The 10,993-nt window shown below is 48.8% G+C and overlaps 1 protein-coding gene across 4 annotated transcripts in view; it reads right to left on the bottom strand.

The window, feature by feature from the left end:
- Positions 1-408: 408 nt before the first annotated feature.
- Ces4a (carboxylesterase 4A) overlaps positions 409-10,993 on the bottom strand; it is a 21,748-nt gene continuing 11,163 nt past the window's right edge. For 2 of the 4 annotated variants that reach the window (XM_031337101.1, XM_031337105.1), the window contains 12 exons: positions 8,109-8,250; positions 7,676-7,809; positions 7,249-7,402; positions 5,277-5,381; positions 5,092-5,196; positions 4,917-4,955; positions 4,267-4,407; positions 3,761-3,841; positions 3,218-3,374; positions 2,292-2,420; positions 2,071-2,143; positions 409-1,158 (listed from right to left, as the gene is read on the bottom strand). In XM_031337101.1, coding sequence (XP_031192961.1) covers positions 1,008-1,158; positions 2,071-2,143; positions 2,292-2,420; positions 3,218-3,374; positions 3,761-3,841; positions 4,267-4,407; positions 4,917-4,955; positions 5,092-5,196; positions 5,277-5,381; positions 7,249-7,402; positions 7,676-7,809; positions 8,109-8,250 — 1,411 coding nt within the window. In that variant the 3' untranslated portion in view covers positions 409-1,007. The remainder of the gene's footprint in view (positions 1,159-2,070; positions 2,144-2,291; positions 2,421-3,217; positions 3,375-3,760; positions 3,842-4,266; positions 4,408-4,916; positions 4,956-5,091; positions 5,197-5,276; positions 5,382-7,248; positions 7,403-7,675; positions 7,810-8,108; positions 8,251-10,993) is intronic. The other 2 variants (XM_031337102.1, XM_031337104.1) reach the window with 2 other exon arrangements.

The raw sequence follows: 10,993 nt of genomic DNA, 5'->3' as shown, positions 1-10,993 counted from the left end.
AGGGTAAGACCTAATGGCTGTGAGCGTGGGGTGGGTGTGGTCTGATATTCATGGGGAGAAGGATGATAGACTTGAGATAGAGAAGAAATGAGCTCTGCTTCTCTCTCTTTCTGTTTTGTAGTTGTTTTTTTGTGATGGGGTCTTATGTCATCCAGGCTGGACTCAAACTCTGTGGCTGAAGATGACCTTGAACACCTTTGCTTCTCACATTTCACGTGCTGAGATTACAGGCGTTCACCACCACATCTGGCACTAGCGAAATCCTTTGCAGTCCCAATGCCTTCGCTTCAGTCCCTCTAGCAAGCACAGCCCAGGAAGCAGCAAGCAGCACTGTTCTGTTACTCAAAGGGCTCTAACTGAGGTCACATCCATTTCACCCAACTATTTTACAGAGAGAAACATCGCAGATCAAGTCAACACATTTTTTATTGAGGACAATCCCTAGGTAGAGGCTTTGGAAGCACCCCGGGGGAGGTGAATGTGAGAAGGGGATATAGACCCTGAGCCATCAAAGCTTTTCATCATATCATGAATGGATTGCCTGGGGCCTTGAGGCCAGCATAAGCAAGCAGGTTGAACAGAGTAGATGATCAATGAAGGCAGGGTACAATGACAGGAAGTGGCGGCTGTGTGAACTTTCCATAAGAGAGGGCTGCACATACATCATGAAGGATAAGAGGTCTTATAAAGTGGAGGAAAGAGATTGCTCTGGGGTGGGGGTGGGGCTAAGGTGGGGGTGGGTAGAACACAGTGTAATGAAAGGCCCTGGCCTGGTTTAGACAGTGAGATATAAGGTGTCATGGGACATCAGGCTAGACTGGTGGTACTAAGCCCCAAATGATGGGTTAGGGCTCCAGCTACAGCCTGAAGGCAGTTGGGAACCTCTACAGGTCCTAGATTGAGTGGAGAGGACTCTTGTCCTCAGATGCATCCAGGGCCAGTCTCCTTGAGGCAGAATGGTAGGATAGCTCCCTCTTGCTTGGTCATTCTCATTACTGCTGGCGCTTCTAAGGTTCCTGAGGCTGGCGCAGCCTTCTCCAGAAAGCCATCTTTTTCTCCTTGAGCTTCACGCCCACTCTTGTATTGAAGTCCAACTGCAGGTACTTTTCATCCTTGTCAAAGCGAGGCCAGTAGGGTAGTTTTTCATCATTGGGGTCCCTGGCCCCCCGAAGTGGAAAGAGATTCTTGTCACTCATTCGGCTTGCCCCTCTTGCCTCCCTTTCTCATTTACCTTTACTTGGGAAGCTGAGACCCGAGAGGGCTTTGTGGCAATGATACTTAGATCTTTATGAAAGAGTAGGAGAGCCGGGTGTGATGGTGAACACTCGAGAGTCCCAGCACTCAAGAGATAAGGTGGGAGAATAGGGAGTTTGAGGCCAGCACAAGCTACACAGCAAGGCCCAGAGAAGGAGATGGGGGAAGTGAGCAACCAGGTAGTACAAGGCTAGGTAAGATCTGGGTGAGCATAAAGAGGACGATGTGCAGAAAGAATGACGCCACAGGAAACATTTTGAAGGGCTTTTCCTGCCAGGCTAAGGGGACGGAACTTTACTCTGGGGGCGCGAAAGTTTTGAGCAAGTGAATAACTTGGTTAGGTGATATTTCAGAACAGCTCCTTCAGTGTCACAGGACGATGGAAGAGAGAGGGTGGAGCTAGGAAAGTTCACATGGGGAATCCAAGGTTCAGATCAAGTGCCTCTTCCACTTGAGGCTATCTCTGCCCCTCTAAAAGGACCAGACCTCTCCTTGAGGCTCCCCATGGGACGTCTCCCATTGTGCCTGTTCGGAATCTTGTCTTCATGGGGTGGGGTAGGAGGATGTGGTACATGCTTAGGGCAGGCATCTTAAACCCCAGCTTCCAGTATTAGGGTGTGATACAAAGAAGAATGTTGGTGAGATGCTGTTGGATGCTTGAGGGGATGAAGAGTGTGCATCATGAGACAGAAGGGAAACTTTTTAGGGGCCTTTAGGATCCCATGACTGCCAAGGAAAAAGAGAAGGGCCCAGGCTTGACTGTGTATAGTTCCTGTAGGCCTAATATTGTCTCTATGTGTAAGGGGTTAGACTCACCCAGTGTGAGCAAAGTTGGCCCAGTATTTCATTATCTGGAGGCTGAATTCCTTTTCCTCACCCCTGGAAGAGCCTGGGGGCAGAAGAGGATGTGGTATTTTGCAAAGAGCTAGGGTGGGGTGCCAACCTCCCAACTCTGCATCTGGGGGTACACTCCACACTAGGGACTGAATAATTCCCCATGGTCAGTCAATGGAGGTGGGGAGATTAGGTGTCAGGACCTTTGGAGAAAGGGCTTCCAAAGAGATAGGAAAGCTCGTCTCCGTGGTCTGCTCCGTCCCCAGGTTTGACAATGATGCCGGAAGTAGCATGGTGCTTAAACTCGTACAGATAGACGGGGGAGCCAGCATCTGTGAACAAATGATGAGATGGGTGAGGACTTCAGGAAGTCTCTGCCTGAGCTCCCTGTCTGCCCCAAGCACTGCATCCATCGACGTCAGGCAGACTAAGGATCACGGAGCAAATTAGAACCCTGCCTGCACTAAACATCACTAAATGACAGTGGGCAAGTCCCTCAAACTCTCCGGGGCTGCAGAGCTGGGGACACTAAAACCTAACTGGCAAGATTATGGCAAGGCTCATGGAAGCTGTCATCTTCCCTCCTCTGTTCAGGACATGGTATTTAGGGGCCTTCAGTGTCTGTCCTTTCCAGCGTCACCTTTGACCTCTCAGACTCATTTTCCCAAGCCCAGTCAGCCTGGCATTTTTTTTTTTTTTAAAGATTTGTTTATTTTATGTATATGAGTACATTGTCACTGTCTTCACATGCCAGAAGAGGGTATCAGATCCCTATTACAGATGGTTGTGAGCCACCATGTGGTTGCTGGGAATTGAACTCAGGACCTCTGGAAGAGCAGTTGGTGCTCTTTACCGCTGAGCCATCTCTCCATCCCCCAGCCTGGCTTTTAAGTTGCTCTAAACCTAGGTACTGTCTCTGCCACTCCAGCTTTCTCCTCTAGGGAGGCTGAGCCCTTATTCCTAAGGGACAGCTCTTCCTCTGTTTTTTACTGCCTTTTCTGTGGCCTCTTGGAGTCCCGGTCTAGCTCAAAGTGTGGAGAAAGTGGGGGAAGAGCAGGTGACCTAAGTTGGAAGGAGCTCCGTTGAAGAGTGTAGGGGAGCAGTGTGGTTACTCTTAGGGACCCCATACCTCGGTGGTACCGTGCGGCTTGGAGTGTGGCATAGACGAAGGTGGCATCTCCGACTAGGTCTGTCAGGTGGTTTCGGAACATCTTCCAGTCATGGTTACTGACAGCTTCATTCAAGTACTCTCTTGCCACCAGTGGGACCTGCTCCTTAGTGATATTCTGAGCCAGGATGCAAGACTCACCCTGAGGCCTGTTGCACTAGCTGGGCCAGGGAGGGTACACCATTGGCTTGCACCCAGCCTCGGCTCCCAAGGACCTTTGGGAATGGGATTTCTAGGAAGGTCTCTATCATGATTTATTCTTATTCCCACATTTGCCTCCTATGACCCTAAGGATACTTCAGAGACCTGGCCCGTCAGCAACCATCTCATCCCATGTCAAACTCCTTTAGGATTCTCCAAGAATGATCCCATTTGCCTCAGGACCCCCTGCACAGAGAGCAGCTCCTATGTTTTAAAAGAAGTGTGTGTGTGTATGTGTTGGGGGGTGGGGCAGGAGATACAGTCCTGTTCACACTGAATAATCCTGCCCATGGGACCCCTCACCAGCAGAGCGTTGAAATTCCAGAGCAGTTTGGCGATGTAGGTTTTGTTCATTGCACGCTGATTTATCCGAAGCTTCATAATCTGCTCAGGAGAGGACCCAGAGGTCCAGGGTCAGGTCTGAGCTCTTGCCTATTTACATGTAGAATCCCCAGACAAGATGCTTCCCAAGAAAGGCCCACAACCTGTCCTACTCACTCTCTGGCATTGCCACCTGGTTCTGAACTGAAGCAGAGAGCAGGGAAGGGCCCATTCTGAGCTAGAGCATTTGCCCTGACCCAGGGAGTCAAGGAGGCTCCTACGATGTATAGCTGTTTGGAGGCTCAGGGGTTGATGACTCCTCTCCTATCTCCCCTCAATCATTCCTGGCCAGCTCTCCTGCACAGGGAATATAGATGACTTTTGCATCCTCAGTGGGGGCACTGAAATCTGACTTGGTACTCAAACATTGCCTCAGGGCCATCCTCTGCAAACCCACACAATGGTGAGCACTTTTCCTATCCACTCACAAAAGGCAAGTTCCACTCGAACTCTGCGCTGTTGACACCTAGAAGGTAGGGCACAGGTTTGACCTGCCCACGGGTCAGGAGCACCACAGGGTCTTCTGGGAATACCACACCATCCACCACTGGGCTCAGGAACCACACGATCTGTAAGGCCAGGGGTGTTTTCCAGCTGGTTATCTATCTCGCATATTCTCTGAGGGCCTTTTTGACTTGGGTGCTCAGCTCAGTCTGTCTCAAGAGCTGTTCTGACTTAAGCCTTTTTGGTAAAAACTGAGATTGCTCGTAATGATACTTAAGAAGGTGAACATGGGGAGGGGACAAGGACAGACAAGATCAGGCTACTTAGACTTCAGATGCTTGCTCCAGCCATCCCCATAGTCCATTCTTTATCTCTTGAAAACCTTTACATCATATCACTTCAATGAGGCATATATAATCCATTCCATTTAAAATTACACTCCCTTTACCATACCTCCCAGGATGGCGAGTAGTTAATTTATTTATAAGGCTTATTGTCTCTCTCCAGCGGGGCAACAGTTTCATTGGGGAAGGGAATTTGGCCTCAAGTATAATAATTCCTCAAGTATTCCCAAGGACCTGGCACCTAGTAGGTACTTAATAAACACTCAAATTGAAGACCACTGCTTACTCACCTCTTTTGGATCTTTATGGGTGTTAGCATGAAAGAATGTCTGTAAAGGAGAGAAAAAGATAGGAAGGAGGAGCAACTCTCCCAGTGTGTGCCAGAGACTGGTTCCCTGGGGAAGCCTCGATGGGTAGCTATAGCATGCAGGCTGACGGGGAAGGCACCTGAAGTGTTCTACCTACCATCTTCTTAGAAACAAGCATCATCTCGTCCGCCGATAGAGCCCGCAGGCATTCTACCATGATCTTTGTGCTATTGTGGTCGCAGCCAGCCAGGTGAGCGATCTTCTGCAGAAGAGAAGGGGTGTCCAGGGGTGTCTCCATCGTTCTCCTCTCCTGCTAAGCTCTGGGAAAGGAGCGATGCTCACCTTGGCTGACTTCAGTGGATCGGGAGTGATGAAGGCTTTCAGTAAGGCAGTTCCACTCTGGGAAATGGCTTGATGGAATAGACCCTGGGCTAGGGGTGATAGCAGCTGTAGGAATTAGAAGCAGAGTACCCAGGAGTTCCATATATAGGGCCACTTGAGTTGTATTGGGATGCCTGCCTGACTATTTGGAAGCAGCCTGAGAGATGAGCATCTTGGAGGGAGTTGTAGGTCATAGGCTAGAGCCTAGACTTAAAGCCAGTGCCTTTCAGTCTCTGGCCTATGCAGGGGCCTCTATAGGTCCCAGAGTCAATCTGAGGATGTGAGAGGTATGAATAAGGGGTCTTTCTCTGCTACAGGTTACAAATGCAGGTAGGCGAGACCCCATCACCACAACTCCAATTACCTGTGCTAACAGCTCTCTTGGAAAAGTTAGATCTTTGGATAGCTCAGAATTTATGTGTCTCTAACCTGCTCTAGTCTGCCTCAAACTGGATAGAGCCTTTCTTTTGACATTACCCACCCAACTTGGGGGCTGTCCCTCCCTTGCTCTTGGCCACATGCAGCTACTCTAGTCCTGAACAGTTGGCCATGTGAATCACTCAGTGAGTGCCCTCTGCTCTCCATTCTTCCTGCCCTCATCATCTCTTCTGGAACCAGCCCTGCTCCCTCACCTCCCAGATGGCCTCCTAGTCCATGTTTCTACTTCTTTGTAGTTCAGCTCCTTGCAGAAGATGGAGAGCCCTCTCTAATCCACATCCGGTCTTATTTCCCTTCTTATAAGCTGTCCCTGTTCTCAGGAGGACAGTTGCAAGTCATACATTTGAGGCCAACCTTGTCTCCATAGCAAATTCTGGGGCAGCTTGATCTAAATACCATGTCTGAGGCCAGCAAGGAGGGGGAGGCAGCAGAATAAGACACAGTGTTAACAAATAACAAAAATATCCAAGCCAAACCAAGCCATAGAACAAAGTCTATCCTGGCTTGATAGTTCACTTAAAATAGTTACTTCATTTTTGTGCATCAATGTCTCTGTCTGCAAGATTATTTAGTTATTTGGTCAATTAATTTGTTAGTTTTGGACAGGGAGGGCCTTGCTGTGTAGCTCAGGTTGGACAGGTAATTCTGGTCTGCCCCTGGAATGTTGGGAATTACAGATCTACCTGTCTCTTTAGATTTTTTTTTTTGACAGAGTCTTCTTGTGTTGTCCATACTAGATTCAGATTTACTATGTAGCCAAGGCTACCCTTGAATCTCTCATCTGTCTCAAGGTTTCCTTTTCTTTCTTTCTTTCTTTCTTTCTTTCTTTCTTTCTTTCTTTCTTTCTTGGATAAATCCTTTTTATTTTTTATGTGTATTAGTGTTCTGTTTGTGTAAGGGTGTCAAATCCCCTGGAACTGGAGTTATAGACACTTGTGAGCTGCTATGTGGGAGCTGGGAATTGAACCCAGGATACTCTGGAAGACCAGCCAGTGCTCTTAACCACTGAGCCATCTCTCCAGCCCCCAGACTTCCACTTTCTGTCTTTGTGAATTTGACTCTTTTAGGCACCTTCTAGTTATAGAAGAAACCTTTTTTTGTTTTGTTTTGTTTTTTCGAGACAGGGTTTCTCTGTGTAGTCCTGGCAGTCCTGGAACTCACTCTGTAGACCAGGCTGGCCTCGAACTAAGAAATCTGCCTGCCTCTGCCTCCCAAGTGCTGGGATTAAAGGTGTGTGCCACCACTGCCCGGCGGGGCCGGCAGGCACTTTTACCTACTGAGCCATCTCAATGACCTCTATGGGTGCTATTCTTGAAGAGAAAGCAACCTTGACTGTGAGCAGCTGTCCCCTTGGCAGGAATGCAGTCCTGGGCAAGGGGTAAGAACATGCCTGTGGACCCGCATGTCTGTGGACATACAGGTCAACACACGTGACTGTGCAGTGTGAAAACATGCTGGCCTATTTTTCGGCTGGTCCATGGGAAATCTCACTCACCAGTCCTGAGACACTCATAGCTCCCGCTGACTGGCCAAATAGTGTTATATTGTCCGGGTCTCCACCAAAGGCTTCGATGTTCTCCTGCACCCACCGCAGAGCAGCTATCTGGTCCAGCAGCCCCCAGTTCCCACGGGCATGGCTGTTGCCCGTGCTAGGCACACGAGATTCATGGTCAGGGTTCCAAACTTCAATGGTGAGGATTTAGAGAGCTGCCAGTTTGCCCAACCTAAGTCTTTCTTAGACTCACTCTGTTGAGATGGTATCCAGTGCCCGCTGGTTCCTTCCACAGTGTCAGGCCTGACTCATGCCACCCTCTTCACTGGGTCCCGCCCACGGGCCACGCCCCCTTCAGTCAGCGCCCACCTTCTGCACCTGGGACGGGTAGGTAGGAAGGTGAAGGCCCCGTCCCTGGTCCAAGGCCCACCTGAAGAAGCCCAGGATGCCCAGCCTGTATTGCAGAAACACCAGCACCACTTTCCCACGGGCCGCCAACTCTGAGCCTTCGTAGGTGGAAGCCGAACCGACGAGGAAGGCACCTCCAGGGAACCAAACCATCACCTAGGCAAGAGAGGTCACCTAAGCCTGAGCTGGTCTGTAGGATGATAAAGGGGTTACAGCAGGTAATAGAAAACAGAGTACTTGGGGGCTGGAGAGATGGCTCAGCGGTTAAGAGCACTGACTGCTTTCCCAAAGGTCCTGAGTTCAAGTCCCAGCAACCACATGGTAGCTCACAACCATCTGTAATGAGATCCGATGCCCTCTTCTGGTGTATCTGAAGACAGCTAACAGTGTACTCAAATTAAAAAAAAAAAAAAAAAAGCAACAACAATAACAACACAAGAAAACAGAGTACTCACTGGCAGCAGAGGGTCCCCAGGCGCGAGCACCGGGGCGTACACATTCAGGTAGAGGCAGTCCTCGCTGAAATGCAGCCACTCATACTGTCTCCGCGTGTTTAAGTACATGGATAAGATCTGACCCCAGGATTCCTGAAGGCACCTGCGGGCACGCAATGAGTTTGAATTGGTAGTGAGGAAGATGATTTCAACCCCGGGGTCAGCAGTGATGGACGAGAACCTAAGACAAAAGCGGGGCAGGCTCTGTGCACGTGTGCATGCTTCCTGGAGGGTTTCTGTTGTTGCTTTCTTTTTCTTTTTCCTTCTTTTCTTTTTCTCTTTTCTTCCCTCCTTCCTTCCTTCCTTCCTTCCCTCCCTTCCTTTCTTTCTTCCTTTTTTTTTTTTTAACCAGTGGCTTGGTCCAGGCAGGCAGGGCTCCCCAGGGTCCATCCTTCCTTCTACCATGGATCTTGTCCTTACCCCCTTAGCCCAGGTAGTCTTTGTTGGAGACTGCAGATGAAGTCAAGGCCAAAACTTGGAGCCCTGGGTACTTCTCTGTCTTCATATCCCATCCTCCCAGACTGTCATCTCCTAAGTCGACCAGGAGCTCTAGATCCTATTTTCCCACTCCAAACATAGGGCCACTGTCCTGTCAAGACTATCAGGTCTATGGTCTGAACACACACCGCCTCAAGCTCTTCTCAGCCCTCCTACGCGTGTTCTCATTTCTCTAGAGGACACTGACAAAAGCAATTTTAAAAACAAAGCAAAACACAACTCAGAGGAGACCACCCTACCACCCTTCTTAAAACCCTCTCTGTGGGGCACAGTGGCCCACACCCGTAACCAAGGATATTCTGGGCTGTGTAGTGAGTTCCAGGACACTCTGAGCTACAGCGAAGACCTACCTCCCCTGAACCTGTTTTCCTGGCTCTCCAATGCCTTCAGAGAAGAAAAATCCAGACACCCTCAGTCCGACTTAGCTCTGCCTTTCCATCCGGTCTTACCAGCCACCTTTGTTCCTGATAGGCATGACTGCTTGCTTGTGATTTCCAAACCTTTGTGCCTCTGTGCCTTCTGCCAAATGCTTTCTTCCTTGCCCAGCACACTCCCACATCTGCTTCAGGCCAGCTCAAATGGTACCCTCTCTTATTGGCACTCCCCTCTGTGTCCTACAAACCCTTTTCCACTCTTGATTACAGTGCTGGTTTAAATTATTTCAATTAATTGTTTTTCTTCTGGATGATTCAACCACTCCTGGCAAGCAGGATGGCAGTGTGTTCTAGCATCCAGTAATGGCGACGATAGTGGACTTTAAGGTATTTGAAGAGTGTGGGCTATATGGCCACCTCTCCATTCCCCATTGCTGGCCTAGCCTCTGAAGTGGTTATTCTTACAAGTCTGGGGCTGGACCCTACTTGATTGAGTGAGGGAATATGTGTCTGCCTGTTATCTCTGTTAGTTCTTTCGTGTCCTTCCCTCTTTCCTGTGTCCTTTCCACAGCACTTCAACTTGCCTTGCCCCAACGTAGTGTCTCCCACCCACCTGTGTCAGTGGCACTCCTAGTTCCTTGTGTGTGCAGGTGCATGTGTGTAGGTCAGCGCATACATTCGGAGGTCAGAGAAAAAGTTCTGGTATCATTCTTCATGGGGGCTATCCATCTTGTTTTTGTTTCTTGTTTTTTTTTTTTTTTTTTTTTTTTTTTTAAGGCAGTGTCTCTCACTACTTTTTTGCTGAGGCTGGCTGGCTGGTGAACCCTAGGGACCCTCTTGCTTCTATCTCTCCAGTACTGGTATTCCAAATTCTTGCCATGGCTCTTGGCTTTTTATGTGGGTTCTGGGTCTCGAACTTAGGATCTCACACTTGTAACACAAGTGCTTCACTTACTAAGTCCATCTCTCCAGCCTCCAGGATAAACTTCAATCAACTGTCCTCCTTCTACCTCACCTGGACTCTTCAAAGGTCACCAGCAAGCAGCATATCTATCTATCTATCTATCTATCTATCTATCTATCTATCTATCTATCTTCCTCCCTCCTTTTGTTCCTTCTGTTCCTTCCCTTTCTTCCTTCCTTCATTTCTAGACAGGGTCTTCTGTAACCCAGGATGGCCTTAAACTTACCCTGTAGCTGAGGTTGACCTTGAACTCTTAACCCTCCTGCCCCCACTACCCAAGTGCTAGTATAACAGGCATGTGCCACTATGCCTGGCTCCATAGCTCTCTGTCTTTAACCTCTAAGATAAAACATCTCTTGTTCTGACAGTTTATAGTGAGTTTCAATGACTGACACCCAAATGTGTATACAATGGGCACCTGGGCACCCTCACTTCCAAACCCCAATCTTCAAGTTCCAAACAACAGCAACCCTGTGTTCTGATGACAGGGATTCTAAATAATAGCTAGAATCAGAATCAAGATCAGAATGCCTGGGGCTTGAGTATATGTGTATAACATGTATTATATGGCAGTCTGTCTGGGCTGGTGCCCTGAGCAGACCTTGGGCACAAACACTACAGCCAGTCCCAAAACACCCAGCGGAAGCTCCACTCCCAGGTGCTCTAATAAGCCCAGGGTCACAGGATCCCAGAATCACAGGATCACAGAGACAGCTTGACTCTGAGGAGTTCTGACACATCCAGGATCACAGGGAAGACAGGCTCCAGTCAGATTTAGCAAGGGCAGGTAGCACTAGAGTTAACCAGATGGTGGGGGGCAAGCATAAGAAAATAAACAACACAAACCAAGGTTACTTGGCATCATCAGAACCCAGTTCTCCCACCATAGCAAGTCCTGGACACACCATCACACCAGAAATGCAAGATTCAGATCTAAAAATCATGATACAGGACTTTAAGAAAGACATAAATAGCACCCTCAAAGAAATACAAGAGAACACAGGTAAACA

This window comes from Mastomys coucha, unplaced genomic scaffold, assembly GCF_008632895.1.
Source record: "Mastomys coucha isolate ucsf_1 unplaced genomic scaffold, UCSF_Mcou_1 pScaffold22, whole genome shotgun sequence".
Taxonomy (NCBI): domain Eukaryota; kingdom Metazoa; phylum Chordata; class Mammalia; order Rodentia; family Muridae; genus Mastomys; species Mastomys coucha.
This window is presented reverse-complemented; position numbering and strand designations above follow the sequence as displayed.